Consider the following 27,511-nt stretch of genomic DNA (forward strand, 5'->3'; position numbering starts at 1 on the left):
TACAATACCTTTAAATTTTAATGAAAAAGTAGATAATCTATTTTAAAATTACAAATTCAATTACAATTTCAAGAGAAAAGATGTATCTATACACCGACTTTACATACATACAGAAAAACTGGACTTTGAAGCCCTAATGTTTCAAAAGCATTCACCTTCCTCCATACAAACCTAGTATTATTCGGCAACAGTACGACTGATTTTAAAAGCAGAAAATGAATACATTTTTCAGATGCAATGCTTTGTTTCATTTGTACAACTCACCAAGGTTGTTTTCATTCTCAGCACCTTGGGTTCACCAGGATGTGATCCAAAGCAAACCAGCCTACATTTTTTGGGAAAAACACTTTCTGGGAACTTCATTTCCTATTCTTCCTCTCCTATGAAGATGCTGTCCCCACCCGCATGATTCTGAACAGCATGTTGATGTTGTTGCTTCGAATCGCATCCCGACAGGCAGTGATCACTTGGTTCTTTGGTTTCCCAACTATACGAGAAGAAACATCAAATCAGTATGATCGGAAAGATTAAAAGTGAAATTATAAATCAGAAGCCAGCTTTAAAACAACATAAAAACTAGGGTAGAAAGAGTTATAGGTAGTGCAAATTTAACTAATTTATTGGTACCACTCCCTAAAAAAGATTCCTTTGTGAGGGAATTTATCACAAACCTAACCCAGAGACCATCTCAAACTTAGAAACCAAAAGTCAGTTTTATAGAAAAGGATCAAAACTCATATCCACCTCACAAAGATTATTTCTAAAAGGAAGTCAAAGCACTGACCTAAAATAGATTTCAGGTATAAATCTCTGGCTATATTTCTGCCTCCTTTGGTTTATTCTATTTTTTCTTTTTCTAAGTTTTAAGTTGGCCACACTCATTAATTTTCAGTCTCCCTTTTTTTCTAACAATGGTAGTTAAGGCTTTCCTCCTGGGTGTATGTCACTAGGTTTTTCTTTAGAGGATCCTTGCAGCAAGATCTAAGAAAAGGAGCTGAAAGTCTTTCCCTTTCAAATCTGGAGACTGGCTACAGCCAGACAACAGGCTGGCTGAAACTCAAGTGACTGGTGCCAACCTGAGTGTTAAAGGTGTCTTTACAGATAGAGGCCCCGATATGAATTCTTGAAGCTACACCATCTGCAATGGTTCTCACCCCAAAATTGCAGACCAATTACAGCGCTGCGAAAAGAGACTTACCACGCAGACGACCTGCTCTCTGAATCGCTTGATTTACTGCTTTGAGGTTTCCCAACAGCTCTGTGTGATTGTTACAGCGAATTTTATATCCATTTAGCAAGTCTTTATTAAGGCCATAGAGTTCCATATAGCGATTCTTCATTGTTTTCCTGTGTAAATCAATAGGAATTCAACACCACTGTACCTCAATATGGCAGGCTTAAATGAAAAAACTTGCAAACTTCTCAGACACAAAAAGACAGGAAGACACCAGATTCTTAACTGTATTGTTATTAAAACAGTGTAACTGCTAAAGTTTGCTTTGAAAACATTAAGAAGTTCCTATCAAAATATTCTATCTCGGGGCCGGCCCACCCAGTGGCGCAGTGGTTAAGTTCATGTGCTCCACTTCAGTGGCCTGGGGTTCGCAGCTTCGGATTCTGGGGGCGGACCTACACACCACTCATCAAGCCATGCTGTGGTGGGCATCCCACATATAAAATAGCGGAAGATGGGCACGGATGTTAGCTCAGGGCCAGTCTTCTTCAGCAAAAAGAGGAGGATTGGCAACAGATGTTAGCTCAGGGCTGATCTTCCTCACACACACTATATATATATATATATATATATTCTGTCTCTTTCAAATAAATGGAAGACAAGTGGCCTTCTGTGGTTATTGGCCCATGGTTTGTTTGAATTCAGGAACCAAGAATTATCATGTGCCCACTGTGCAGGGGGTGGGTAGGGAAAAGTGAGCAAGGTGATATGCTATCTTCCAAGTTTCAGATTAATATTCATTAGACAAAATAGACCTATTCTTAATATTTTTAGACAAATAACAGATTCAGCTTCATATCAAGCCTTTTATCAAAGTTTTAAAAACAAAGGCATAAAATTAAAACCACAATGAGATATTACTACACAACAATGAAAATGACTAAAATAAAATAAACTGATAATACCAAATGCTGACAAGGATGTGGAGCAACTGGAACTCTCCCGCACTGCTGATGGGAATGCAAAACAGTATAGCTACTTCAGAAAATGATTTGGCAGTTTCTTATAAACTTAAACATACACTTACAATACAAGCCAGCAATTCCATTCTGAGGTATTTACCCAAAAGAAATGAAAACATGTCTGCAAAAAACCTGTATGCAAATATTTATAGCAGCTTTATTCTCAAACACCAAAGGCTGGAAACATCTCAAATGTCAATTAATTGGTGAATGGATAAACAAAGTATGGTATATCCGTACAATGGAATACTTTTCAGCAGTAAAAAGGAATGAACTACTGATACATGCAACAACATGGCTGAATCTCAAAGGCATTATGGTAAGTGAAAGAAGCCAGACTTAAAAGGCTATATGTTGTATGATTCATTTATATGACATTTTGGAAAAGTAAAACTGTAGGGAGAGAAATCAGATCAGCGCTTGCTAGGAACTAGAGGTTAGGAGAGGTACTGATGCTGAGAGGCACAAGGGTGATGGACATATTCTACATCTTGTTTTTTTTTTTTTTTTTGCTGAGGAAGATTCGCCCTGAGCTAACATCTGTGCGAATCTTCCTCTATTTTGTATGTGGGTTGCTGCCACAGCATGGCCACCGACAAGTGGTGTAGGTCTGCGCCCAGGAACCGAACCCGGGCCACGGGAGAAGAGCGTGCAGAACTTAACCACTAGGCCACAGGGCCAGCCCCTCTACATTCTGATTGTGGGAGTAGCAGTACAACTGTATAAGTTCCTCAAAATTTATTGAACTGTAAGCCTAAAAAGGGTGAATCTTCTGCATGTATATTATAAATTATACATCAACTAACTTGACTTTAAAAAATAAAAACAAATGTATACATCTGAGAGTCTCTAAATGAAAATGTAAGTAATTCAGGAAAAAGGGAATTTAGAGGCTCTTGGTCACTTCTCTCCAGCTTAGCAGTCAAATGCCTAATGCCAGCAACACTTAAACACGCTCCAGTGTCACTGCATATAGTATTCCACTGTATGAATAATCTTGATTTATCCATTATACTCTTGATGCTAATTTGGATTGTTTACGCTTTAGGATTCTTATGAACAATGCCTTTGTGAACATTCTCGTACAAACATCCTGGTTTATATGTGCACAAGTCTCTCTAGGTTATAAACCGGGAGTAGAAGTGTTGGGTCATAGGTTATGCACATTTTCAACTTTACCAATAATGCCAAATTATTTTCCAAAGTCATCGTACCAATTTACACTCCTACCAGCAGCATCTGAGAGTTGCTGTTCCATATTGCTGACAATTTTAACCTCACACTTGTCTTAGCCATGGTAAATACTCACATATCCCTCATCAGACGAGCATCCTCAGCTTGGACCAGCAGACTTCGGATCAGATTAGAATTATCGGCCATGTCAGCGCTGAGCTTTTGATGCACTGAATGATATTCATCCACCTGGAGACCATGAACACTCCGGAATTAAAAAGGCCTCACAAACTTCTTGAAAACTAGACAGACTGAGAAGACACTGTCTACCACATACCAAGGCCCTTTTATTTCTCCTATTCACTTGTACCATCTTAAATATCTCCCATGATTTCATCTCATCAATGAAATAATTAGTCTATGCTGCCTCCAACACTCAAGATGACATTCCATTTGGATTCTTTCCACATCTTAGCATTGGGAGCCCTAGCAACACACATGTTAACATTTTAGGGATTTGGGGTAGGAATGTTATTATAATTTGGGGCCAATCACAATCGTTGTTTTTTTTTCTTTTAAATTTGGGGTGTTGGAAAGCACTAAACCAAAGAGCAATGTAGACACAACAGATAAGATGAAGGGCTAGCAAAGGAAAATATTAATATGATATATTTTTTTAAAAGTATCCTCCTAAACCAAACAAAGAAAGCAGGGTAGTCAAGAGCTAACTCATTTTTATAAAAGAAATCCTTCAACTAGTGAACTCTCCAATACTAGGTTCAATTTTGATTTTAAGAATTTGCAAAAATTCTTTAAAACATGACTATCATATAACATACATATCTGTAGTATCATTAATCTCCTAAGAGAAACATTTCAAACATTAAGACTACCCTGTTCCCACAAATGCATCCAGTAGGTGCCCTCACCTTAACTAGCACCTTTCGTAATTCCTCAAAGTAGACAGGGAACTCTGCTTCTACCTGAAGGTCTTCGATAGCAAAAAATGATGCCATCGACTGGATGACATCACCAGCCAAATCAATATCATCAGTATTTACAGTGATCTGTGTGGAGAAAAAAGAGACAAGTTCAGCATCCTCAGATCTCAAAGACAAACTTAGCTGAAACAGTACCTCAGTTTTCCCACATTCGACACATTTATTGAGCATAAATTTATATGTGGTGATGAAGAAGATAGAGTTTAGCCCTCAAGGAAACTACAAACCAATTCATTATTTCTAGGAGCAGGCTATAGGATCAATCCTCTAGCCTTATAAACTAAACAACAAAATCACTCAAATAGTGAAAATGCTTTTGTTTACCTCTGTATTCTCAATCCTTCCCAAATTAGGCAAGGAAAGGTTGAAGGGAAGGAGGGGGAGGCAGAAAACCGCTGTTCTAGATTATACCTCAGAGTCTAAGACGATTAATACCAACAGATAAAGTTGAAACACGTGATTTTATGGCTTTGAGACTGGTGTCACCCACCTCACTTTGCACTGAATGGTAAACATTACATGAGAAATCTATGCCCACGACAGTAAACATTACCTCTCCACTAAGTTTTATTTTTATATACAGCTGGCCACCATTCCGTAAGGATGTGAAACACACTTGAAATGGAGCATTCTGAATGTTAGTGTCTTCTGGTAACAGAAAGTTCTGGTTGAGCCATATAACAACCTTAAAATGAACAGAATGAAATGAACTTCCATTTTTAAAGTACAGTCATTCTTAAGAGTTATCCTTCTTTCTAGTTTTACTGTTTGGTAAACAAAGAATTATATTTCAGCCCCCACTAAGAAAACACTAATCACGCTCCCTTTTCTTACCTTATACATGTTCTTTTTTTTTTGAGGAATACAGGCCCTGAGCTAACATCTGTTGCCAATCTTCCTCCTTTTTTTGTTTTTTCTCCCCAAGGCCCCAGTAGATAGTTGTATGTCATAGTTGTACATCCTTCTAATTGCTCTATGTGGGACGCCACCTCAGCATGGCTTGATAAGCAGTGCACAGGTCCTCGCCCAGGATCAGAACTGGTGTTTGCCTTGCCAGGCCACCGAAGCGGAGGCGAACTTAACCGCTACACCACCGGCCCGGCCCGCACCTTATACATGTTCTTAAGTAATGTTTATAATTATGTCTGGCCCAATAGCATGCATGATTTGATAGCATTTTCAACTTAGACATAATCTAATATGCAGTGTTGAAACGATTCAGGTACGATGCTAATTCTGTTTACACAATAGCTCTTTTCTAACTATATACTGGACAACGTAGTCTGCTTAAAACTTTTCCATTCCATTCTTCAAAAAAATTTTAAAGTATGAGTACACACACAGCACAGACACAGAGGTACATCCACACGATAAGTAAAGAATAAATTTTAGTATTAATAATAATAGCACTTCACAGATTGCCCAGGTAAATAAGGTGTGTATTTTTTCAAAGTGAGAGAAGATATTTTAGCAATATTTTTGTTACAGGTTAGAAGCCGACTCCAAGCTACATAACTCTTTCATGTTATAATTACTGTTACCAAATAACTCATTCATGTCATTCCCCTCTTCTAGGAAATAACATCCAAAGGATTCTGAAGTGCCAGAGTATTGGGGAAAAAAGCCAGACACTCACCCTCTGTGCCCGTTCTGCAATGGTGAAGTTGACATAACTGAGTGGCTCGCTGCCAGAGTCCGGGCTGGTCAGCGCATACATGGAGAAGCGGGGGAGCTGTCTTGTCAATTCAAATACATGGAACTGGGTGCTTAGGCCAACCAACGGAACACAAGAGAATTGTTTTGCATAGAATGTTATTTCAAAATGCAAGGCCCAGAAAATAAAGTCATTACTGTGTCACCAAGTTGATATTTAAGGGTTTCACTGAAGGAAAAAAACCCCAAAACTTGAGAGTTAAAGTACTACGGTAATGGGGTTTGGGATTTAAAGATAACACGAGTCTACAGACAGACATACATGCACCAAGGGTTTAAAACACCCTGAAAGGGCTGTGAAAAGCCTTTTATCTTCCGCAGATCTGGCAGTTTTTCTTCACTAGCTGAGGTTATATTGAACTCTAATATAAAGGTGCATCCTAACCCTTTTCGTCTTAGTGGCCAAAGCTAGAATCATCAATTAAACGTATTTTTTGAACTTCTGTGATAAGATCATCAGACTAAAACCAGAAAACAACCATCTTAAACATACATACCCTTTATTTTTTATTTTTGAAAGATTTCAAATTAGGGAAATAAAAGATCATGGGAAGGCTTGCCTGGGTGGGTAGAACCATTAAGTGGCTTCTGTGGCCCCACAGAATCCACGGTATAATGGAAAATCTACACATTTTGCTTTCCTCTAAGTGCTGTCTGGAAGTGAACTGTAACTTGCAAAGGGTCACCTGCTTCTGTAACCCACGAAGGTTTTCAAGTGCAGATCCACAGGGACGTCTTTGGGAGGTGTAATTGGGATGTGGATGGAGCTGGAGAGGTTGTGAATGCTGGGGTGTACCACGTGGCTTTCACCTAGAAAAATCCCCTCTGCAAAAATCAATACTGCTCGGATGATGGTGTCTGTACGGAAGAGAGAAAATAGCAGTGCAAGAACCACTCCAAGATGGCACAGGTGCCTACAAATGCCAGCTATAAATAATTTCTTACCATTAGAAGTAGAAATGCACAACTCTGCATGAGCAGCCTGAGTCTCATTCCCCAGATTGACAGAGAGGGCAGTGTGGAGCTTGGTATTGGCTGGGATTATGCCCCGATGCCCATCAGCCTCATTCAGTGGACTGCTCAATTCCGCCTGCAAAACACCCACCCATCCACTGAGTCACCAAAATAGTGAACTAATGCCAATTTTAAATAATGCAGCCATTCAGCTTCAAATGGCAGACTCCCCATTATCTTATTAAGCTGATCCTTCGGAATTCAGATGACTCACCTCACTAGTGCCCCCTTGCTCTACTGGCCTTTTCCCAAGGGAAAACACCCTTGTCCCTTTCTGTGGTTAGGGTCCACTGTACCCCATTCACGCCCTTTACATTTTTCTGTACTGTACTTTTAAATAACAAAAGAAACTCATTTAGTATAACAAACTCAAATATAGTACGCACGACAGGACAAATGAAAGTCCTACTCCCCAGCTCATCCTCCAGCCACTTTGGTAGGTACATGTATACAAACATACACATATACACACACACCGAGTTTTTGTAGTTGTCCATTTTTATGTTATTTGTTTTTCAAAAAGATAAGAGATACTCTATGCACATTGTTCTTGCTGTCTTTCACTCAGTAATACCACAGATATCATTCCCTATAGTCCAAGCATATACACTTGATTCTTTTGAGCTGCTTAATATTCCCCAGCACATACTCCCTACTACTGATCAACATTTAATTTGCTCCAACTGCTCACTGCTACAAATAGTGCTGCAGTAAATGCCTTTGAACACTCACGCAAATATTTTAGCTACCTGGAAGTGGAATTTCTAGATGAAAGGATACATACCCTCTTAATTCCGACACTAGCAAAAAGGTGGAAGCAATCCACACTTCCACCAGTGGGAAGGAGGGAGCCCACACCATGGCAGACATCGAAACCCTTATCCTTCTTTCACATTTGCCAATCCTCCTGGTCCTTCTCAACTTTTCAGACTCCCATTTCCCCTTCACATTAGGACCTACCTTGGCATTTTCCTCATAGTTACGGAGTTCTAGCAACAGGTTCTGTTTCTTCTGACTCAGCTCTCGGATCAGGTCCTGCTCTACGCTGGTGTCCATGAGGTTCCCTCGCATCTCAGCTGTGCCTGGCAGGTAGCCCCGGACTGAAGAGAAGGAAAAAACACTCACCAGACTGAAGAATATCCCACATATAGCCAGGTCACTTTTAAGTCATCAATTACCTGGTTCTTAAAAACCAAAAACCTAAGTTCTCATCTTCTTAACTTAGATGAATTTACCAGGACAAGATGATATCATTACAAACACTTTATAGTGGAATTTCCTGGTATTCTGACCTAATCAAATTGAAAATCTGACTTTTCAAGGATTTTTCCCATCCCAATTTACTTTCCCCATCCACTGAGCAGCAGATTAACTGGACGTGGCCATCCATCCGGTAATCTCCCTCTACCACACCAGCAATTGCAGAAGAAAAGTTGTCTTTAAAGATGACCTCTCCAGTTCGGTCACTTCGAGCATCGACCTAAAAATAAAACAAGAACTTGAAAAACTGCTTACGCTAGTGTTTTTTTTATAAAACAGAAAATTTTAAAGTTAAAATCAGCTTTAAAGGTCATTTAGCCTAGCAGTTTTCAAGAGTACTCCATGGAGCCCTGTGGCTTCCCAGGAGGTGCCTAGGACCATTGGGGCCCGAGGGGACCATAAGAGGCCTCAACCAGCTGTGCTTTCTTCTTTTTAAATAAAGGCTGTTTCACGTATTGGCCTCTACATAATATCTCATTCAGAGAAACGGGCTGGGTGAAAGGCAATACGTACGGTATATACAGTGTAGTGTAAAAGTCTAAACTGTCCAGCTCTGCCACTCACTTTCTATGCGATCTTGGGCAAGTTTCTTAACCATTCTGTGCTTGGTCTCCTCATTTGGGGATCAATAACAAGAACACGAGGAAAGTAACAGTACCTTCCCCTCGGGGCTCTTACAACAGGGCGTGGCACAGAGAAGCGTACAAGAAACATGACCTCCACATAAAAAGTTCATCTTCATTATGTGTAAATGTATACAATATATTTATACCTAAAGTTTGAAAAACGCCAGGCTAGCCCAATCTTCCACCACATAACCTTTTGTAATAACCCTGTTTAAGAGTCCCTCTGCCATGTGAAAACTATCCAGACACCTTAGAGAGCCCTCCTGTCCTCTGTGAGTCTCCTCTTCCTGAGAGAGGCAAACAAATGTCCGATCAGAAACAAATGCATCTCAAAAACAACACTTAAGATGACGATTTTGTTCTAAGCAAGAACACATGTATTATCAATAAAAGGCTAGCTATAGAAAATCTGGTAGAGCAATCATCTCAATGACCAATGCCATTCACTATTTTTGTCTTTTCATAAACATCCTTCTGGGCAAAACTTGGCAACGAAAAAATAAATTTAGGTCATAGCCTACTACTAGCTCCTACCCCTTGTCTGGAATATATCACATTCAAGTATCATGCTGTTAATAGCAACATCAGGTAAGCCTGAAAATTATAGATGCTAAAGCCTGTGGAGTAATGAATGGCCTGTATTTTACCAAGGCTCTTAGCACATTAACACAACCTTCTAACTCACTGAACTGAACTTGCTTGTTTCTGGCTACTTAATGGCCTTCACCACTGCATTTCCACAATATTTAGCAAACAAGAGGGTTCATTTGCTAACTAAGAAGCAGGGCTACAAATTAATATTTCTGTGGATATTTTGCTCTTTTGCTTTATCCAACCTGGAGGTTTTGCCCTGGAGGAGAGGATGGCCCTCTAACTCAACAAGTGACCTACTAAAGACAAAGTTAACTGGCTACTTGCATTTATTTAGTATTTTTGCACCTACATTCACATGTTGGATCCGTATATTTTCCTTTTCTATGCTATTTATTTTAAGTGTAGATATCAGTTTTTCTACTTATGTAATGAACTGTGTCATTTTCTTATCTTTTTTTACGCCCTGGAACAGATTATATAACAGAAATTCCTTAAAATTTTGAAAGCATTTAACTATAAAAACATCTAAGTCCAGAGTCATATTTGAAGGTAACTTTCAATAACTTCTTTAGTCTAGTAGTTTCTAATTCTTGAATCAATCATAATAATTTATATTCCCCCAGAATATGGTCGATTTTATGGATTTTTAAGTTTCTTAATAAGCAACTACACAATCTTTCCTTATAATTTTTAATACCTATACCAAAAACAAAACCAAGTAGAGAAGCAGGAACCACATAACAGTTTTTTAAAATCTGTTCTTCACACAACACCAAAGGAAGGTTACAAATGTCCTGGCCACAAGTAAAGAAAAATCAAAGAAGAAAAGATAGGAATTAGCTGATCTCCTTCAGGCAATCCAGCACTGACAGACAAGAAAGCTAGGGCAAATGGTATCCATGGAGATCTGGCAGCTACGTAGGCAGTTTCTAGCAAGACAATCCTGACTTGCCAAAAGACTGCAGAAAATTCTGATTTGAAGTTAAAAAAGGAAAGGAAGCAAAAAGATTTTATTTTGAAGTTATAGCTGGGAAAACAATATAATGTGATTCTTCCCATTAATTTTAAGTTTTCAGTCAGTCTTGAAGATTTATTAGAAAAGAGCTATATGAACAGTTCATTATTAGCTTATTAAAATTCCTTTTTTTTTTTTCTACTGGCCTACACCTAGGATCAACCTGATCACACTGATTCTTATTCCTTCAACGAAGAGATTTAGAAAGAATCTTCCTGAAGATTTTCCCCCAAATAGGGCTTATAAGACTGAAAGGACACTCACTCACTCTGTAGTGTTGACAACTATAGCAGGAAGAAAAAATGTGGAAAGATTATGAAGTTAAATTTGAAAGCAGAGCCAAAGAATGCAAGTTTATATTCTCATGTTACTGTTCTTTTTTTTTTGTGAGGAAGATCAGCCCTGAGCTAACATCCAATGCCAATCCTCCTCTTTTTCGCTGAGGAAGATTGGCCCTGGGCTAACATCCATGCCCATCTTCCTCTACTTTATATGGGATGCCGCCACAGCACAGCTTGACAAGCAGTGCGTCAGTGCGCGCCCAGCATCCGAACCTGTGAACCCCGGGCCGCCAAAGTGGAGCAGGTACACTTAACCACTTGCGCCACCAGACCAGCCCCAAATATTTACTTTTTTTTTTTTTTTGAGGAAGATTAGCCCTGAGCTAACATCTGTTGCCAATCCTCCTCTTTTTTTCTTGAGGAAGATTGGCCCTGGGCTAACATCCATGACCATCTTCCTCTACTTTATATGGGATGCTGCCACAGCATGGCTTGACGAGCGGTGCGCAGGTCTGCGCCTGGAATCCGAACCTGCAAACCCCAGGCCACAGAAGTGGAGCGCGAGAACTTAACCACTACGCCATCGGGCCGGCCCCTCATGTTACTGTTCTGAGTCCCATAGCCAATATATCTCAGTTGTTACCTTGAATTATACCTGAACTCTGCTATTTAAACTCACCTTCCCATTGGACCAACCAGTTATCAGTTCACACACTCCATCAGAATTAAGGTCAAAAGCATGAATGCTCACAGCATGATTTTTGGACTGAAAAGGAATTTCAACAATTAGTACAGAAGCCTCTCAATAAGTATAAAATCCCTGAATATCAGAGGCTGAATCATACTAACTTTAATTCTCCAGTATCGGGCTGTTTTGTCATAAACTCCAACTGTGCCATTGGAAAGGGCATAACCAAATCGACTGCCATACATGGGGCAAAGAGAGGTGATTATCTGCAAAAAAATCATGCATAAAAATACAACATCTTTTCATTAAAGCTCAATTTAATGCGAAGTATGGCTTTAGAAAATTGCATGCCTTGCTACAAATGTGTTAAAATTAGATTTAAATGCACTTTCAATCCATTAGTGGCGAATGTATCCCTCTTCCCTATGACCCATGTCATCTATTTCAGAGTTGGATAATCAGAAGTAAATAAACTCACAAAGTTTGCTGTTTTAGATCAAGCTTATGTGACAAGTTTCAGCAAATTATCTTTAAAAAAAACAATAAAATTGAGGGATTAAGGAGAAAATAAGCTGAGTACACAAGATCTAGAATTTGTACAATAGAAGTTATACACACTAAACTCACAATGTTTTAGAGATTATTCCAGTTTCCCTAACTTATAATATCCAATAGTCTAAATTTTAAAGACTTGTAAAATCCACAAATGAATATCCTATGTATATACTTTTCTTTCTACGACATTATTGTTTGCTAGAGATGAAAGACATTTTTTAGAAGAAAACATAATCCTTTGAAAGTGAAAATCCAAGCACGTGGATTTGTGTGTGTGTGTAACAATACACCGAATGCATATACTATACAGAAATATTGATAGGTCTGTTCGAGGATTTAACATCCTGAAAAGGATAAAATTTTAGACACTGAACAAAATTATCCTTTAAAGTTAAAACCAAAGCTTAATGATATCTATGATCCTGCAGATCTACTTGCTAATTCTGAAACTAATACAAGAGATATTAAGGAATAAATTGAATAAAGCAGAGAATAGTTATGTAATTTCCTCTACACCTACAGCTTTTCTACAAAACCACCCACTTCACTTAACTCTGAATACAAAGTGCTGTGTAGAATTCCAGAATTATTTAGCTCAAGACATTCTTTTGGCAATACTTAGTACTGTTCAACTGCCAAACGAATTATAATTTTGCTGATCTGCGAAAAGACATTTGAGCTAGGAGAAAAATCAAACCAAGGGGATAGGAAAATGGCCCTGAAATGAACAATTTTATAAAGTCCACATTTTCATAAATTTAGCCCCCGATTCCCTAGGTCCCTTAGTCCTTCATTAGTTCACTAGTTTCTTTCTTTTGTGGACTAGAGGATCGACAGTCACCTCAAATCCCTAGCTCTATTTCACGTTCCTGTCCTTTCCGAGGATTTAGGAAAAAGGTGTTGCAAAGAACGCACTCTCCTCATATCTAATATTGACAATAAACAGAAATTCAACAAAACTTGAACGATTCCCACCAAATGGGAAAAGATTTACTAAAAATTTGAATGAAAGGGAAATGATAATGCAGGACACAGCACCTACAGGCCAGTGATTCTCAAGTTGGTTTTTTTGAGGGGGGAATAACGGGTGGCAAACCCCTTTAAGAATCTAATGAAAGCTAAGGACCCTCTCTCCAGAAGAACACACTAAGCACAGACACATAAGACAGAACCCCGTGTGCAGACACACGTCTTCAGACGGCTGCTTCTGGCACTCACTTCTCCCCTTCATTTTTCTCCCTCCACAGCTGTCAGTTTACAGTCATAATAACTGCAAATATATAAATAGTAGGGCTAAGTAAAAATCTATGACTCTTGCTATAGGATAAAGGGAAATTAGTTAAAATCAAGGACAACATTTTGTAAATCAATACGTAAATCTGCTTTTTGGTCTCCTTTTCTGGTTAGGGGAACAGAAGCCTGACTTCCTGTGTAGCTTTGTAAGCAGTGAGAGGTAAGGACAAGGGGCCAACCTGGGTTCTCAGCCAGTGCCCTCAGCTTTTCTGATACGGACTCCCAAACACCACCTGATTAAGTTTTGCAGAATCCCACCATTCTGATCTCTAAGACTCCTTTCTCTTGTTTTGTTTTCCCCTATCCATTTACAATGTTCACAGGCCATGGCTCCTTTATCCTCTTCTCCTTCCTTAATTCAGACTATCCTAATTGTTTCCATCTTGCCCAATCCTGGAAAACCAGCAGCAAATAAATATCCTATGAATACCAAAACTACAAAGGGTAAGGGCGATCTCTGGACATTGCTTTAAAAAAAATGAAGTTTAAACTCTTTGAAACATCTCAGGTTCAATTACATGAGTAATTCTAATCATAAGGAAACTAGCCAAGTTCTCTGACATCTAATTTTCAAGTTTACCTACAGAAATGTGCCTAGGAAGTACTTAATTTGAATGATGAGAAGACGTATGAAATCTCATTTACACACTTCATTCAACCCCATTTAATAAACATGATGACAAGGAGGAGGAGAAGGCACAAAAGTTCAAATCCTAAGCATGCCATTTAACAACCATGACCTTGTGTGAGTAACTTAACAAAGAAATGGAAACTGATAACAATGCGAATAATAATAATACCTTTCTAAGGGTTGTTGTAGGATTAAACAAGTTAGTTCATGCAAAGCCCTTAGAACAGTGCCTGGCATACATTAGGTGCACAATAAATGGTTGTCATTATTATTATTATCATTAATATGTATTAACTCATTAGAAGAAACACCTTTATGTGCTCCATAATTTTTCTCTGTTTAATCAGTCTTTTCAAAATATATCTTGATACAGGACTTTTAAATGCTTCTTTCTCTGTAACGTACAGGTCTGTTCAATCCGCACCGTTTTCACCCTAAAACTGTTTGGGTCATGAGAAGATGTCCCAGCACTCTCCTTTGATGTTACATGTGACTGTGCTGATCTATCTTGCCCAAGGTTACCATAATTCTGAGGTGGCACTTCTTACCTCTGTTTCTGTCATTTCTGCCACAATCTCATCTTCTTTAAAAACACGGATATCAAAATCCTCAGATCCAACAAGAAGCTGAAAGGAAAAAAAATCGTGCATATTTCATTAAGCAAATGAACACGGTAAAATTTTCATAAATAAAACCAAAAAGTGCATAATACTTTGTATATTGCTACTGCTATCCAAGATTTTCAATCTCCCAATAATCCAATGCTCACGAAGGTTCCCTCTAAGGGGAGGGTCAACAGATTCAGTCAGTGAAGAAAAAGTGACTACTACAGGTTGCATCCTGCCACGTGGGCTGCACACCCAGCCAGAACATGTTCTTTCACCAAGCACCTGAAAACGCTCCCTGGTTCGGTGCCTTTCTCTGCCTGCAGATGGAAGCCCTGTTTCAGATACCAGAGCCCGGTATCCATGGACGAGAGAGGGGTAAGTCAGTGCCAACACAGCACTTCACTGGCTGCTCAAGAAGTTCACTTCCAAAGTAACCATTAGAACAACGTCAAAGGCTAAGAGGACTTCTACAAAACTTTTAAATTCCTGAAAAAGTTGGCCAAAATTGAAAATGACTTACTAATATGTTTCAAAGCACCAGAAGCAAGTGATGAGACTGTGACTATGACTGTGCTCCCATCAACTGTTCTGCCCTCTCTCCCCTTCCTGTGTCTTTGAAACATCATGGCCTTGGGCCAGCCCCGTGGCTTAGCGGTTAAGTGCGTGCGCTCTGCTGCTGGCAGCTTGGGTTCGGATCCCGGGTGCACACCAACACAGCGCTTCTCTGGCCATGCTGAGGCCACGTCCCACGTACAGCAACTAGAAGGATGTGCAGCTATGACATACAACTGTCTACTGGGGCTTTGGGGGAATAAATAAATAAATAAAATTATAAAAAAAAAAAAGAAACATCATGGCCTTGATCTTTGGTATTAGAAAAACACAAGTGATTTATTGTTCAAAAGAGAGGAGAGAGACAAATGAGGCCAGTTACCTCATCATTTAGGCAACAGAGCACCAGAATCAAATACGAGAAGATAACACTTCTCTCAACACTATTGTCACTGTCATGGGAAAATTACTCAGCGGAATACACAAGAGAAGTACCTCCTCTCCCACATACCTCTTTCTTCCCATCACCGTCAAAGTCACACAAGGCCAAAGAATGAACATTATCTCCAGTAACCTGAAAATAAAACCAAAAATCATTAATAAACTATCTTTTTTCCACTGAATCCAAATATATTAGCTACATGAAAAAGAGGGTTATACAAACCACCAATGGGTGTTATTCAAATTACACATATCCGTTTTTTAATACACAGAATTACATGTACAGAATTATAATGTACAGAATTATAAATATGGTTCTATTTGGTTTTTTTCATTCATTACAGTCAACGGTAAAAAAACAAAAAATGTAAAGAACATTAAAAGTAAAACATTTAAGGGTACTAAAGAGAACATTTTGTTCTTCATACCGTCCAAAAGAGATCATTTCCTTCATGATCAAAACCTTGCAGAGCACAATTTCCACCAATAATTGCAAGAGGAGAGGAAATGTCTCCTAATGTCCCCAGCACAATTGCATTGGCCCCATCTGCTACCTAAGAAGAAAAAAAAAAAGACATAAAATCTTAGATACAGTCATCTTTATTTTTATTTGGATACTCGAATTCCTCTGTCATCATTTGTGAGAAGCCACGTGGTCTCCTGAGAGGCAGCCAGGGCCGTCCACTGAGGACAGTCTCTGGGGCTTATGTGTGCTTACGCAAGGATGAGCACAGCGCCAGGGTGAATTCAGGCCCTTGGCCTCACTCTAATCTGCTACAATCAACTGCTACAAAATCCAAGGCCCTCTAGGACCACGAGGTTCTAAAGGCCAAATGCTCCAGAGAATCAAGACTTATGCCTTCAAAACACCCAAACTTTTGTAATCTCTATTAACCACTGTGGATGGAAATCTTTTTAATACTTATTACTCAGTTCTCTTACTACTACTCTTTTTAATTATAAAGTTACTAAACAGTACAAATAATAATAAAACAAACATCTATATCCCCACCATCCAGAATTAATGTCCCAGACTTCTTGAATGAAGTACATAAGCATAATTTAATTTATTTTGGAAGATTCGAGGACATCTTTATAAACACTAATTGTTTATTATACAGGAAAACAGTCCTTACTTATACAATCTAAGCAGGAAAACTATAAAAAAAGATTGGCCACAAACGAAAGAAAAGAATTCATAAGAAATCAAAATGGCTAAATGGCCAATCAATCGAAAATAAGTTAAAATGTAAATAATAAACTGGGAAAAATAACTGCAATATATAAGACAAAGAGTTAATATTTTTGTTAATAAAAGAGTTAATAAAAAGCAAATAAATAAGAAAAGGGTAAACACCTCAAGCAAAAAAAATGAACAGGAAATTCACAAGAAATTCAAATCACCAACAAATATAAAAAATGTTCATTCTCACAATATATCATTTTTTATTTTTCAGATAAGCAAAGACGAAAAATGATAATAGTATCCATCGTTGGTTAGAGTGTGATAAAACAGGCACTCTCATATTCTGAGGGGAGGTGAAAAAACAGTAGTCTTTCTACAGATCAATTGAGCAATATCTATCAAAAATCTCATTTAAAAAAAGGTTTTTATGGTATGGAGATTCCTCAAAGAATTAAAAATAGAAATACCCTATGATCCAGCTATCCCACTACTGGGAATCTATCCAACGAACCTGAAATCAACAATCCAAAGAGGCTTATGTACCCCTATGTTCATTGCAGCATTATTCACTATAGCCAAGAAGTGGAAGCAATCCAAGTGTCCCTCGACTGATGACTGTATCAAGAAGATGTGGTATATGTACACAATGGAATACTACTCAGCCATAAAAAAAGACAAAATCGTCCCATTTGCAACAACATGGATGGGCCTGGAGGGTATTATGTTAAATGAAATAAGCCAGAAAGAGAAAGACAAACACTGTATGATCTCACTCATATGTGGAATATAAACCAACACATGGACAGAGAAAACTGTATTGTGGTTACCAGGGGCAATGGGGGTAGGGGGTGGGCACAAGGGGTGAAAGGATACTTATATATGGTGATGGACAAACAAAAACGTACAACTCAAAATTTCACAATGTTATAAACTATGAAAACATCAATTAAAAAAAAAAAAGGTTTTTAACTCAGCAACTGTAAAGCTGAATCCTTGTGATTGTTAATTTTATGTCTCAACTTGGCTAGGTCATGGTACCCAGATATTTGGTCATACATTATTCTAGATGTTTCTGTGAATGTATTTTTTAGATGAGATTAACATTTAAATCAATATACTTTAAGTAAAGCAAATTACCCTCTATAATGTGGGTGGGCCTCATCCAATCAGTTGAAGGCCTTAAGAGAAAAAAGACTTATCTCCCCTGACAAATAAAGAATTCTGCCACTAGACTGCCTTTGGACCCGAGTTTCAATACCAACTCTTCCCTGGGTCTCCAACCTGCCTGCCCTTTCTGCAAATTTTGGACTTGCCAGCTTCCACAATCGCATGATCCAATTCCTTAAAATAAATCTCTTTCCACTCCCTCTCTCTCGCTCTATACATATATACAAATCCTAGTGGTTCTGTTTCTCTGGAGAACCCTAATACAGTCCTAAACTAAATTTCAGTCTTGTACAAAAACACAGGAAGAGTATCTTTGTGACCTTGAAATAGGCAAAGATGTCTTAGAAAGACAGAAAGAGCACTAACCATTAAAGAAAACAACTGAACAGCTAGACTTCATCAAAATCGAAAACTTTTGCTCACCAAAAGCCACCTACTTATTGGGATGAGTCATGTACTGGAAGAAAAATATCTGTTCTATATAAATAGGACAAAGAACTTGTACCCAGTACTGCCATGCACTGCATACTGACATTTTGGTCAACAACAGACCACATATACAACAGTGGTCCCACAAGATTAGTACCATACAGCCTACGTGTGTAGTAGGCTATACCATCTAGGTTTGTGTAAGTATACTCTATGACGTTTGCACAATGACAAAATCACCTAACGACACGTTTTTCAGAATGTATTCCCATCATTAAGCAACATATGACTGTATATCCAAAGAACATCTAAAAATCAATAATACAAACTAGCAATAAAAAATAAGCAAAAGACTCAGACACTTTACAAAAGAAGACATATAAATAGAAAATAAGCTCAAGAAAAAGCATTATACATCACTGGTCATGAGGGAAATGTGAAATGAAACCACAATAAGATAGCACTTTATACCTACTAAAAGGGCTAAAATTAAAAAAAACTGGCAACACCAAATGTTGACAAAGAATGTGGAGCAAATGGAACTCTCATACATTGCCGATGGAAGTGTGAAATGGTACAACCACTCCTAGGTATTGACCCAAGATAAATTAAAACATACGTCCACAAAAAGACTAGTACAAAAATGTTTATAGCAATTTATTTATAGCTAAAATTTATAGCTAAAATTTATAGCAAATTTTATTCATAATTGCCAAAAACTGGAAACAACCCAAATGTCCATCCCACATCTATCATCATAAGAATGGATAAACCAATTGTGGCATATTCATACAATGGAATACTACTTAGCAACAAAAAAGAACTACTGTTATGTGCAACAACATGGATGACTCTCACGGACATGCTGAGTGAAAGAAGCCAGACACCAATGAGTACATTCTATATGATTCCATTTGTATGAGGTTCAATAACAGGGAAAGCTAATCTAGGGTGACAGAAATCAGAATAGCGAATGTCTATGGGGAATAGGAATTGACCGGAATGGGGCAAAACAATATATTCTGAAGTGATGGAAATATTCCATATTTATATCAGGTAAATAAAAATATTCCATATTTTTATCTATATTTTTTATAATACAGATCCCTGTATTGGTCACAGGGATCAAAACTCACTGAATTGTATACACTTAAGGTTTGTACATCTCACTGTATGTACATTTTACCCCAATAAAAAAAAAAATACCAAAAAAAAAAAAAAAGTAATTGCATCTCTAGGAACTCATCCCTAAGAAATAATCAGAGAAATTGGCAAACATATATATGCTTATCAAAGTATCAATTGTAACACAGAAACTATGGAAATAACACAAATACGCAACAATATGGAATTGATTAAACAAATTATGATATATTAACATAATTAAATACTATAGAACCAATAAGAATGATGCATAGATATATAGTAACTTCATATAAAGATGTTTACAATATATTTTTAAATAAAAGGCCACATGTAATAGCCAGGGAGTAGAAACAACCCAAATATCCATTAACTGATAAATGGATAATAAAATGTGGTATATACACACAAGGGAATGTTATTCAGCCATAAAAAGAATGAAGTACTGATACATGTTACAACATGGATCAACCTGGAAAATATTATGCTAATAAAAAAAACATGGGTCACAAAAGACCACATATGATCCTATTTATATGAAATGTCCAGAATACGCAAATCTATAGAGACAGAAAGTAGATTACTGGTTGCCTAAGGATGAGAAATTGGGAGAAAATGAGGAGTGACTACTACCTGGTACAGGGCTTCTTTTTGAGATAATGAAAATGTTCTGAAATTGATTGTGGTGATAGTTGTACAACTCTCTGAATAAACTAAAACCACTGAATTGTATACTTTAAATGGGTGAATTATATAGTATATGAATTATATCTTAATAAAGCTATTATAGAAAAAAGTAAAAGGCTACATATATATAGTATGGTCTCATTTTGTAAAAAAAATTTCACTTAGTAAAAAGTCTGGGTAAATGAACTTGAGTGTTATTTCTAGATGAAGAAATTATGGGTAATTTTTTTTCTTTTTGCTTCCCTATCTTTTCTATAATAAATATGAATTACTTGGGTATTAAAGATGAAGTAGCCTGTAGATGGCAGGCAATAGTAAGTGTTTCTCCTATAAACTACTGTACTAAACTTTAATGCAAAGCCACCAGGAGACCTGTTTGCTGGCTTCCTCACTCTTGGCTGAATTCTCAATAGGAGATCTTGACAGATGGTGGTATCACAGATAGACTTCATGAGAGACAAGGTGGAGTGTCACCAAGTGGTTACCAACCATGACCAAATAAATAAATGTCAAATAGATAAAGCAGATGTAAACGGCAAAATCTCCATGCTGTTTAACTACACTACAACAGCCATATAATAAATAAAATAAATGTCTGATCTCTTTCCAGCATTAAAAACCAATGGGCATTAATGGGTAATGGAAATATTATGGTTATAAAGGGGTATACTTGCCTCTCTGTAGAATAAATCTGAATTATTGTAGACATCATAAGCCAAAAGATTAGTCTGTGTCCCCACTAAAAGGGCATCATAGCCAAGTTCTGGGTTCAGTACTCCTGCAGTCAGGCAGCTGACTGCCTGGTTAATGTTGAGAAGTGAAACATCAGATTCCAAGGGGCTCTGGAAGACCCTGGATGCACTGAAATGCTGGCTCCGTGTATGAGGATTGTGAATAAAAACCTAAAACAAAAACAGTTAATTACATTCTCTTAAAATACCAAAAATGTAAAATTAACATACATTTTTTAAAAGACCCAAGTTATTAACAGGTATCAACATTAACAAGAGGTCACTTTAATCACCTCATGCACTTAATGGACAGTTCTGTGCACTGCTAGCTTTCAATCACCAGGAATTGTGGAAATTCAGTGGTTCTTAGCCTTGTAAAGAACAAGATCTAGTTGTTGCTTGCCGGGGCAGTTGATATGCTACCCACCAGCAGGGAATCGAAGCACTTTTAAAAACCAGCCTTTTCCTGATTAACTGAAAGGAAGCTGCTACCAGCTACCCACGTGATTGCCACACACCAAGAAAGATCACAGAAAACAAAATAAAAACTTCCTTTAGTATCTTTCATCCAAGCACCTAATAAATTTACTTCCTAACCCTTAAAACAGGTAGTTTTAAAGTCTGGTAATTAGTAAATCTGTTTTACAAACTTAAACTGAGTCACACAAATCAGGCTTCTTGAAGGGTTTCATAGTCTATACTAGTAAAACAGAATTCAATAATTAGCCCAAAGTTAATTAACTTTGCAGTTTCAACTATCATAAATGTAATCCCCTGAGTGTCCGGACAAATCATTCAATTTCCTTGGGCTTCATGTGTAAAAAGGAGGTTTGGCCTATACCATGGATTCTCAAGAGGGGCAATATTGCTCCCAAAAGGGGTAACTGGGTTTGGGGTGGGGGAATCTTAGATATTAGAATGGCTTGTGGGGCCGGCCCTGTGGCTTAGCAGTTAAGTGCGCGCACTCTGCTACTGGCGGCCCGGGTTCAGATCCCGAGTGCGCACTGACGCACTGCTTCTCCAGCCATGCTGAGGCCGCATCCCACGTACAGCAACTAGAAGGACGTGCATCTATGACATACAACTATCTACTGGGGCTTTGGGGAAAAAAAGGAGGAGGATGGGCAATAGACGTTAGCTCAGAGCCGGTCTTCCTCAGCAAAGAGAGGAGGATTAGCATGGATGTTAGCTCAGGACTGATCTTCCTCACAAAAATAAATAAATAAATAAATAAACTGTTTAGAATGGCTTGTGGACCTCCAAAGGGCTGCAGTACAAAAACACTACACAGTATATCTGTGGTATTAAAATTTCATTAGGGAAATTTTCATTGTCTAAAAAAAGTTTCACAAGGGGGCAGTATGAAAAAAAAAGGATGAGAAACACTGGACTAGAGATCCTTTAAGCCCCTTCTAGTTCTAAAATTCGCTAATTTTAAATAAGTATTTCTTCCCTTTGGTATAAATCCAAAGAGTTAATTTTAAACTATTACCTAAACAAGACAGCCTATTCACAAAAAAATAATTTTCAAAAGAATTGATTAGAAATACATAGAAAAGGTGTGTAGCTACTGAATACCGCATTCATGTTCTCATTTGTGTAATACTTTACAAGATGCTTTTATAAAAGTCCCTGCATTTGATCCTCACAACATGACCTGATTTGCAGATGAGGTCAGAGGGTTAAGGCCCTTTCCCAAGGTCTGGCGACTGATAAGTGCCAGGGCTGACAGGAAGCCTGGAGTCTGTATCCAGACCCTAAGCTCTAGCCGCCACAACTTACTTCCTTTTATAACAGTCCTGAACAAAAGAATTCTTTTGGAATCTTCTAGTAATTAGACATGCCGAGCAAGAACAGGAGAGAAATAACTTATGGACTTCATATTCCTTGTAATAGGAATGGAAAGGGTTTGGGGTTTGTTGGCAAGAGCAACAAATCCCAGGAGTCTGACTTCTCCCAAGATCCCCTCCTGCTGTTCTCTGCACACAGAAATCGAGTCCCCAGGAGACCTACCTGTCCCTCAGGAAGCTCAGTCACACAACAAATGGATCACTCCCAGTGCCTTCAGCCAAAGGACTGGCTGACGTTCACACAACATGTGTTCTAGCTTAGGGGGTGCTGTTGACAATATAAATGCAACTAGGCCCCTCAGCTCCATGGGGAGAGGAAAAATGTCCCCAGAGAAAAACACAAATGTTCATCTTGCAAGAAACCCCTTTTAAAAATATCCTAGCTCAGGCTCAGAGACCAGATCCCAGTAAGTCAGCTCCACGTTCACAACAGAGTCCCACTTACAATGACAAAACCCTGTTTCTAGAGATGCAGGCACCAATGGTCAAGGAGGGCTTTAGCCTTACCTGGAACGGTTAATTGTTTTTAAAGGAGAATATATTTGAGTATTACTTGGATCATAAAGTATTATCAATTTTTTTTAAAGTCTCAAGATAAAAGATCAGGTCACAACTTTTCAAATTTGTTTAAAGTTCTCAACATAAAGTGTCCAATTATACAGGACATAGGACCTTCTCTCTCTCTCTCTTTTTTTTTTTTTTTTTTTTTGCCATCTTCAGAAACAGACCTAGCTAGAATCAAGTGTTCCTGCCTCCCACTCTAGGTCACATTCGAATGAAAGGGCTTCCATAGAAACCCCTGCCTGATCTTCCTGCTTCTACTCCTACACTCCCCTCCCAGCATCTCTGTTGCAGTACCAGCCAGTTATCTTTTATCTAAAGCATAATCAAATCCCATCACCCAAAACCCAAAGTCTTTATCATGGCCCTATATGATCTGGCCCTGGCTACCTTCCCTCATTCCATTCCAGCCCCAGCAGCCTCCTTGTGTTCCTGATACACATCAAGCATATTTCCACCTCAAGGCCTTTGCCATTGCCGATCCCTCTGCCTGGAAGGCACTTAGCCCACCTATCTGCAGGGCTTGTTTCCTCTTTTCCTTCAAATCTCTGATCCACAGTTACCTGATCAGAGGCCTATAGGATCACCCTGTCTAAAACAGTACCTGCCATCATCCCCAACCTCTTACTCTGTTTTTCTCCTATGGAAACATTGTCTTTGTATGTGTGATATAGATAGATTTTTTTTCTGTTAACTGTCTGGCTCCCCCTCTCAAATGTAAGCTCCGAGTGAGTGAGACCTGTTTGTCAATTCACCCTTGCCCCTGCAGAGCTAAGAACAGTGCCCAGCATAGAAAGCCCTCAATAAATTAGGGGCTGAGCTAACGTCAATGGGACCTTTACAGCCCATTTATTTAGCTGCTAAGCATCTACAGCAGAATCAATATGAATTACTTTTCAGCATTTGTCAGTGCCTCTTAACAATAACAACTAACATTATTAGGTGCCAGGCCCTGTGCTAAGGGCTTTACTTCATTATACTACTAAATGAAAATGAATCATTGCTTTTTTACTTATGTGTCCCAAGGCATATCACACGAGATGACATACGAGATAGGTGGAAGTGTCTTTTTTTTTTTTAAGATTTTATTTATTTTATTTTTTCCCCCCAAAGCCCCAGTAGATAGTTGTATGTCATAGCTGCACATCCTTCTAGTTGCTGTATGTGGGACTCAGCCTCAGGATGGACGGAGAAGTGGTGCCTTGATGTGCACCCGGGATCCGAACCCGGGCCACCAGCATCGCAGCGCGCGCACTTAACCACCAAGCCACGGGGCCGGCCCTAGTGGAAGTGTCTTGAAAACTGTAAATCATTATATAAATGTTACTAAGGGCCGGCCCCATGGCTTAGCAGTTAAGTGCTCGCGCTCCACTACTGGCGGCCCAGGTTCGGATCCCGGGCGCGCACCGACGCACCGCTTCTCCGGCCATGCTGAGGCCGCGTCCCACATACAGCAACTAGAAGGATGTGCAGCTATGACATACAACTATCTACTGGGGCTTTGGGGGGAAAATAAATAAATAAATAAAATTTAAAAAAATTATAAATGTTACTAAATAGACACTATGTGGGAGAACATGCCCTCTAATCTAGTTGAGTGACCTCTAGCATTACTTGAATTTCTCTGAACCGCTATTCTAGTCAGTAAAGTGGGAGTAATAAAAAGAAAATAATAACAGCTAACAATTAGTGACCATTTTCTATATGCCAAGCGCTTTACACGTATTAACTTATTTAGTCCTTATAACAACTCTATGCTGTAGATACTATTATTAAGTACCTTGCCCAAGGTCATGAAATTAGTAGGCACTAACGCTGCTGCCCTTGGCACTGCAGCAAGGATGCTGAGATAATTAATGTAGTAAGGCTGTGTACCTGTTAGAAGTTATGACGCCTGCTGTCACTGTATCCCATGTCTTTGGGGCATGCCTCCCTCAATACACAGTGCCTTGATTTGCCCTGTCTGTTGTCCTTCCGGACTATAAGCTTTCTGAAAGTAGAGACTCTAGCTTCATCTCTGAATCCCTAACACCTAGCACAAAGGGGTGTTCAGTAAAAGTCTGGTGACTGTTGAATGACCATGTCTTTTTCACGTCTGTGACCCCCACACCTCGCACAGCAGCTGGCAAATAAACAGGTACTTAGTGAATAAATCATGGAAAAGACGTGAGTGTACATGGACAAAGACCAAAGGTGCAATTTGAATCATTTAATTTAGGGATCTTTGGGTTTTTTTGTTTTCCTTTTTTTCGGTAAAGTTGCTTGGCTCGAGAGGCTCTCTGAGATAGTGGAAGGAGTTTCAGAGGGAAAGGCAGAGGCCCTGGGCTCGAATCTGCGGTCTGCTACTACTCCGAGGCCCGACCAAGCCCCTTCCCTCTGGGGACTTCTCTTCCCTAAGCTCTCTATCTGTGCAGGGACTCCGACACTGTCCGAGCCTAATGCCTGAAGACAAAGTTAACTGCTCAGATAAGCCGTGACGCGAGACCCCACTCTTCCTGGTTACTCCGAGCGGGATGGAGAGCTAGGGCGACTGCCGACCGGTTGCCGGGCAACGCTGGCTGGGGGCGGGGTCGGAGACCGAGGGGCGGGGACCCGAGGGGCCCGGGCTCCGAGCGGGTGGAGCGGTTACCTTGCCCGCTTGGGTGGCGGCCGCCAGGCACGGGTGAGTCCCGTCGTAGCGCCCTATGGCCACCATGCGGGGGCTGATTTTGTGGCGCAGTTTCAGGGTGAACACGGGCAGCAGCATGATGGCGGCGGCTCTGGGAAGGAGGGCTGGCGGCCCGAGCCTGGCGCAGTGGAGCCGCCCCCACCCGCGGCGGCGAGGGGCGCGGGGAGCAGCCCGGCCCCGCGGAGCAGCCCGGCCCTGCCTCAGGCCTGGGGCGAAACACCCCCAAGGCCGAGGTAGCCCGCTGGCCGCCGACTCCTTCTGCGGCTGCGCAGGCCCGCCCAGCTCCTTCTGCGACTGCGCAGGCTCCGCCCAGCTCCTCCTGCAGCTGCGCAGTGGAGCCTTGCGCTTGGCTGAGGTTCAAGTTGGTAGTGTAACTGACCCACTCCTCCGTCTTGAATGCCGGTTCTGCCCTTTGCTTTAGCTGTTGTGTTGATGCAAACCATAGTAGTTACTTGCACTAAGTATACCAATCCTCTCAAAAAAAAAAAAAAATATCATGCTTTAGACTCTCGTTTAAATGGTCTACCGCCTTTTGTAAGATTCCCTATATATTTTTAAATGCAAACGTGAAATTAAAAAGTCACGAGGGGCCAGCCTGGTGGCAGCATAGTGGTTAAGTTCGTGCGTTGTGCTTTGGTGGCCTGGGGTTTGCAGGTTCAGATCCTGGGCGCGGACATACACACTGCTCATCAAGCCATGCTGTGGCAGTGTCCCACATACAAAATAGAGGAAGAGTGGCACAGGTGTTAGCTCAGGGACAATCTTCCTCACCAAAAAAATAAATAAATAAAAAATGAAAAGTCAGGAAACACTTCTTGACATTCATTCAAATCTTTCTTGAGGGCCCACTATGTGTCAGGCACTGTTGTGGACAATAGAGATATAGTAGTAAACACACTAGCTTACTGCTCTCCTGGAGCTCTCCGGGAGCTGACATACTAGCCAGAGGACACAGGCACTAAACAAGAAATACATGTAGTAGGCCATTTGGTGGTGAGCACTACAGAGAAGGTTAAAGGAGGGAAGAGGGATAAAGGATTGAAGGGAAAGCAATTCTAAACATGGTGGTAGGGAAGAGACCTCACTGAGAAAATGACATTCAGTCAAGGAATTGAGGGAAGTGAGGAAGTCCGCCCTGAAGAAGAGTGTTCTAACAGAGGAATTTCAGCTGCAAAGGTACCAAGGGGTCACTCTGGCTGCCTTCAGGAAATAGACATTTAGGGGTGAGGGATGAGATGAGTAAGAACCAACAGAAGAAACAGAGAAGGAGCAGCCATTGAGGAAGTAGGACCAGGAGAGGATAGCGTTCTGGAAGCCAAGTGAAGAGAGGATTGCCAGGAGGAGGAAAATACCTGTGTCAGATGCTGTAGGTAAGTCTTGAAAGAAGAGTTCTAGAATATTATTGATATTTGCATTTTGTAATTACAGCTGTACAGATGAGCATCTTT

The 27,511-nt window shown here is 39.6% G+C and overlaps 1 protein-coding gene across 2 annotated transcripts; it reads right to left on the bottom strand.

Annotated features, from left to right (window-relative positions):
• Positions 1–26,225, bottom strand: BBS2 (Bardet-Biedl syndrome 2). 2 transcript variants are annotated; one of them, XM_058527852.1, is made up of 17 exons: positions 26,025–26,225; positions 20,928–21,155; positions 16,070–16,195; positions 15,712–15,774; positions 14,589–14,666; positions 11,723–11,827; positions 11,553–11,639; positions 8,442–8,577; positions 8,058–8,197; positions 7,029–7,173; positions 6,770–6,941; positions 6,007–6,136; positions 4,924–5,055; positions 4,299–4,436; positions 3,506–3,618; positions 1,199–1,347; positions 1–487 (listed from the first exon to the last, which is right to left on the bottom strand). In XM_058527852.1, exons 1-17 carry the CDS (start codon positions 26,139–26,141, stop codon positions 381–383), a joined length of 2,166 nt encoding a protein of 721 aa, XP_058383835.1. In that variant the 5' UTR covers positions 26,142–26,225; the 3' UTR covers positions 1–380. The 2 variants fall into 2 exon arrangements, with proteins under 2 accessions (XP_058383835.1, XP_058383837.1); XM_058527854.1 differs by lacking the exon at positions 20,928–21,155.
• Positions 26,226–27,511: the final 1,286 nt, after the last annotated feature.

The sequence above is a fragment of the Diceros bicornis genome, chromosome 32, assembly GCF_020826845.1.
Source record: "Diceros bicornis minor isolate mBicDic1 chromosome 32, mDicBic1.mat.cur, whole genome shotgun sequence".
NCBI classification, from domain to species: domain Eukaryota; kingdom Metazoa; phylum Chordata; class Mammalia; order Perissodactyla; family Rhinocerotidae; genus Diceros; species Diceros bicornis.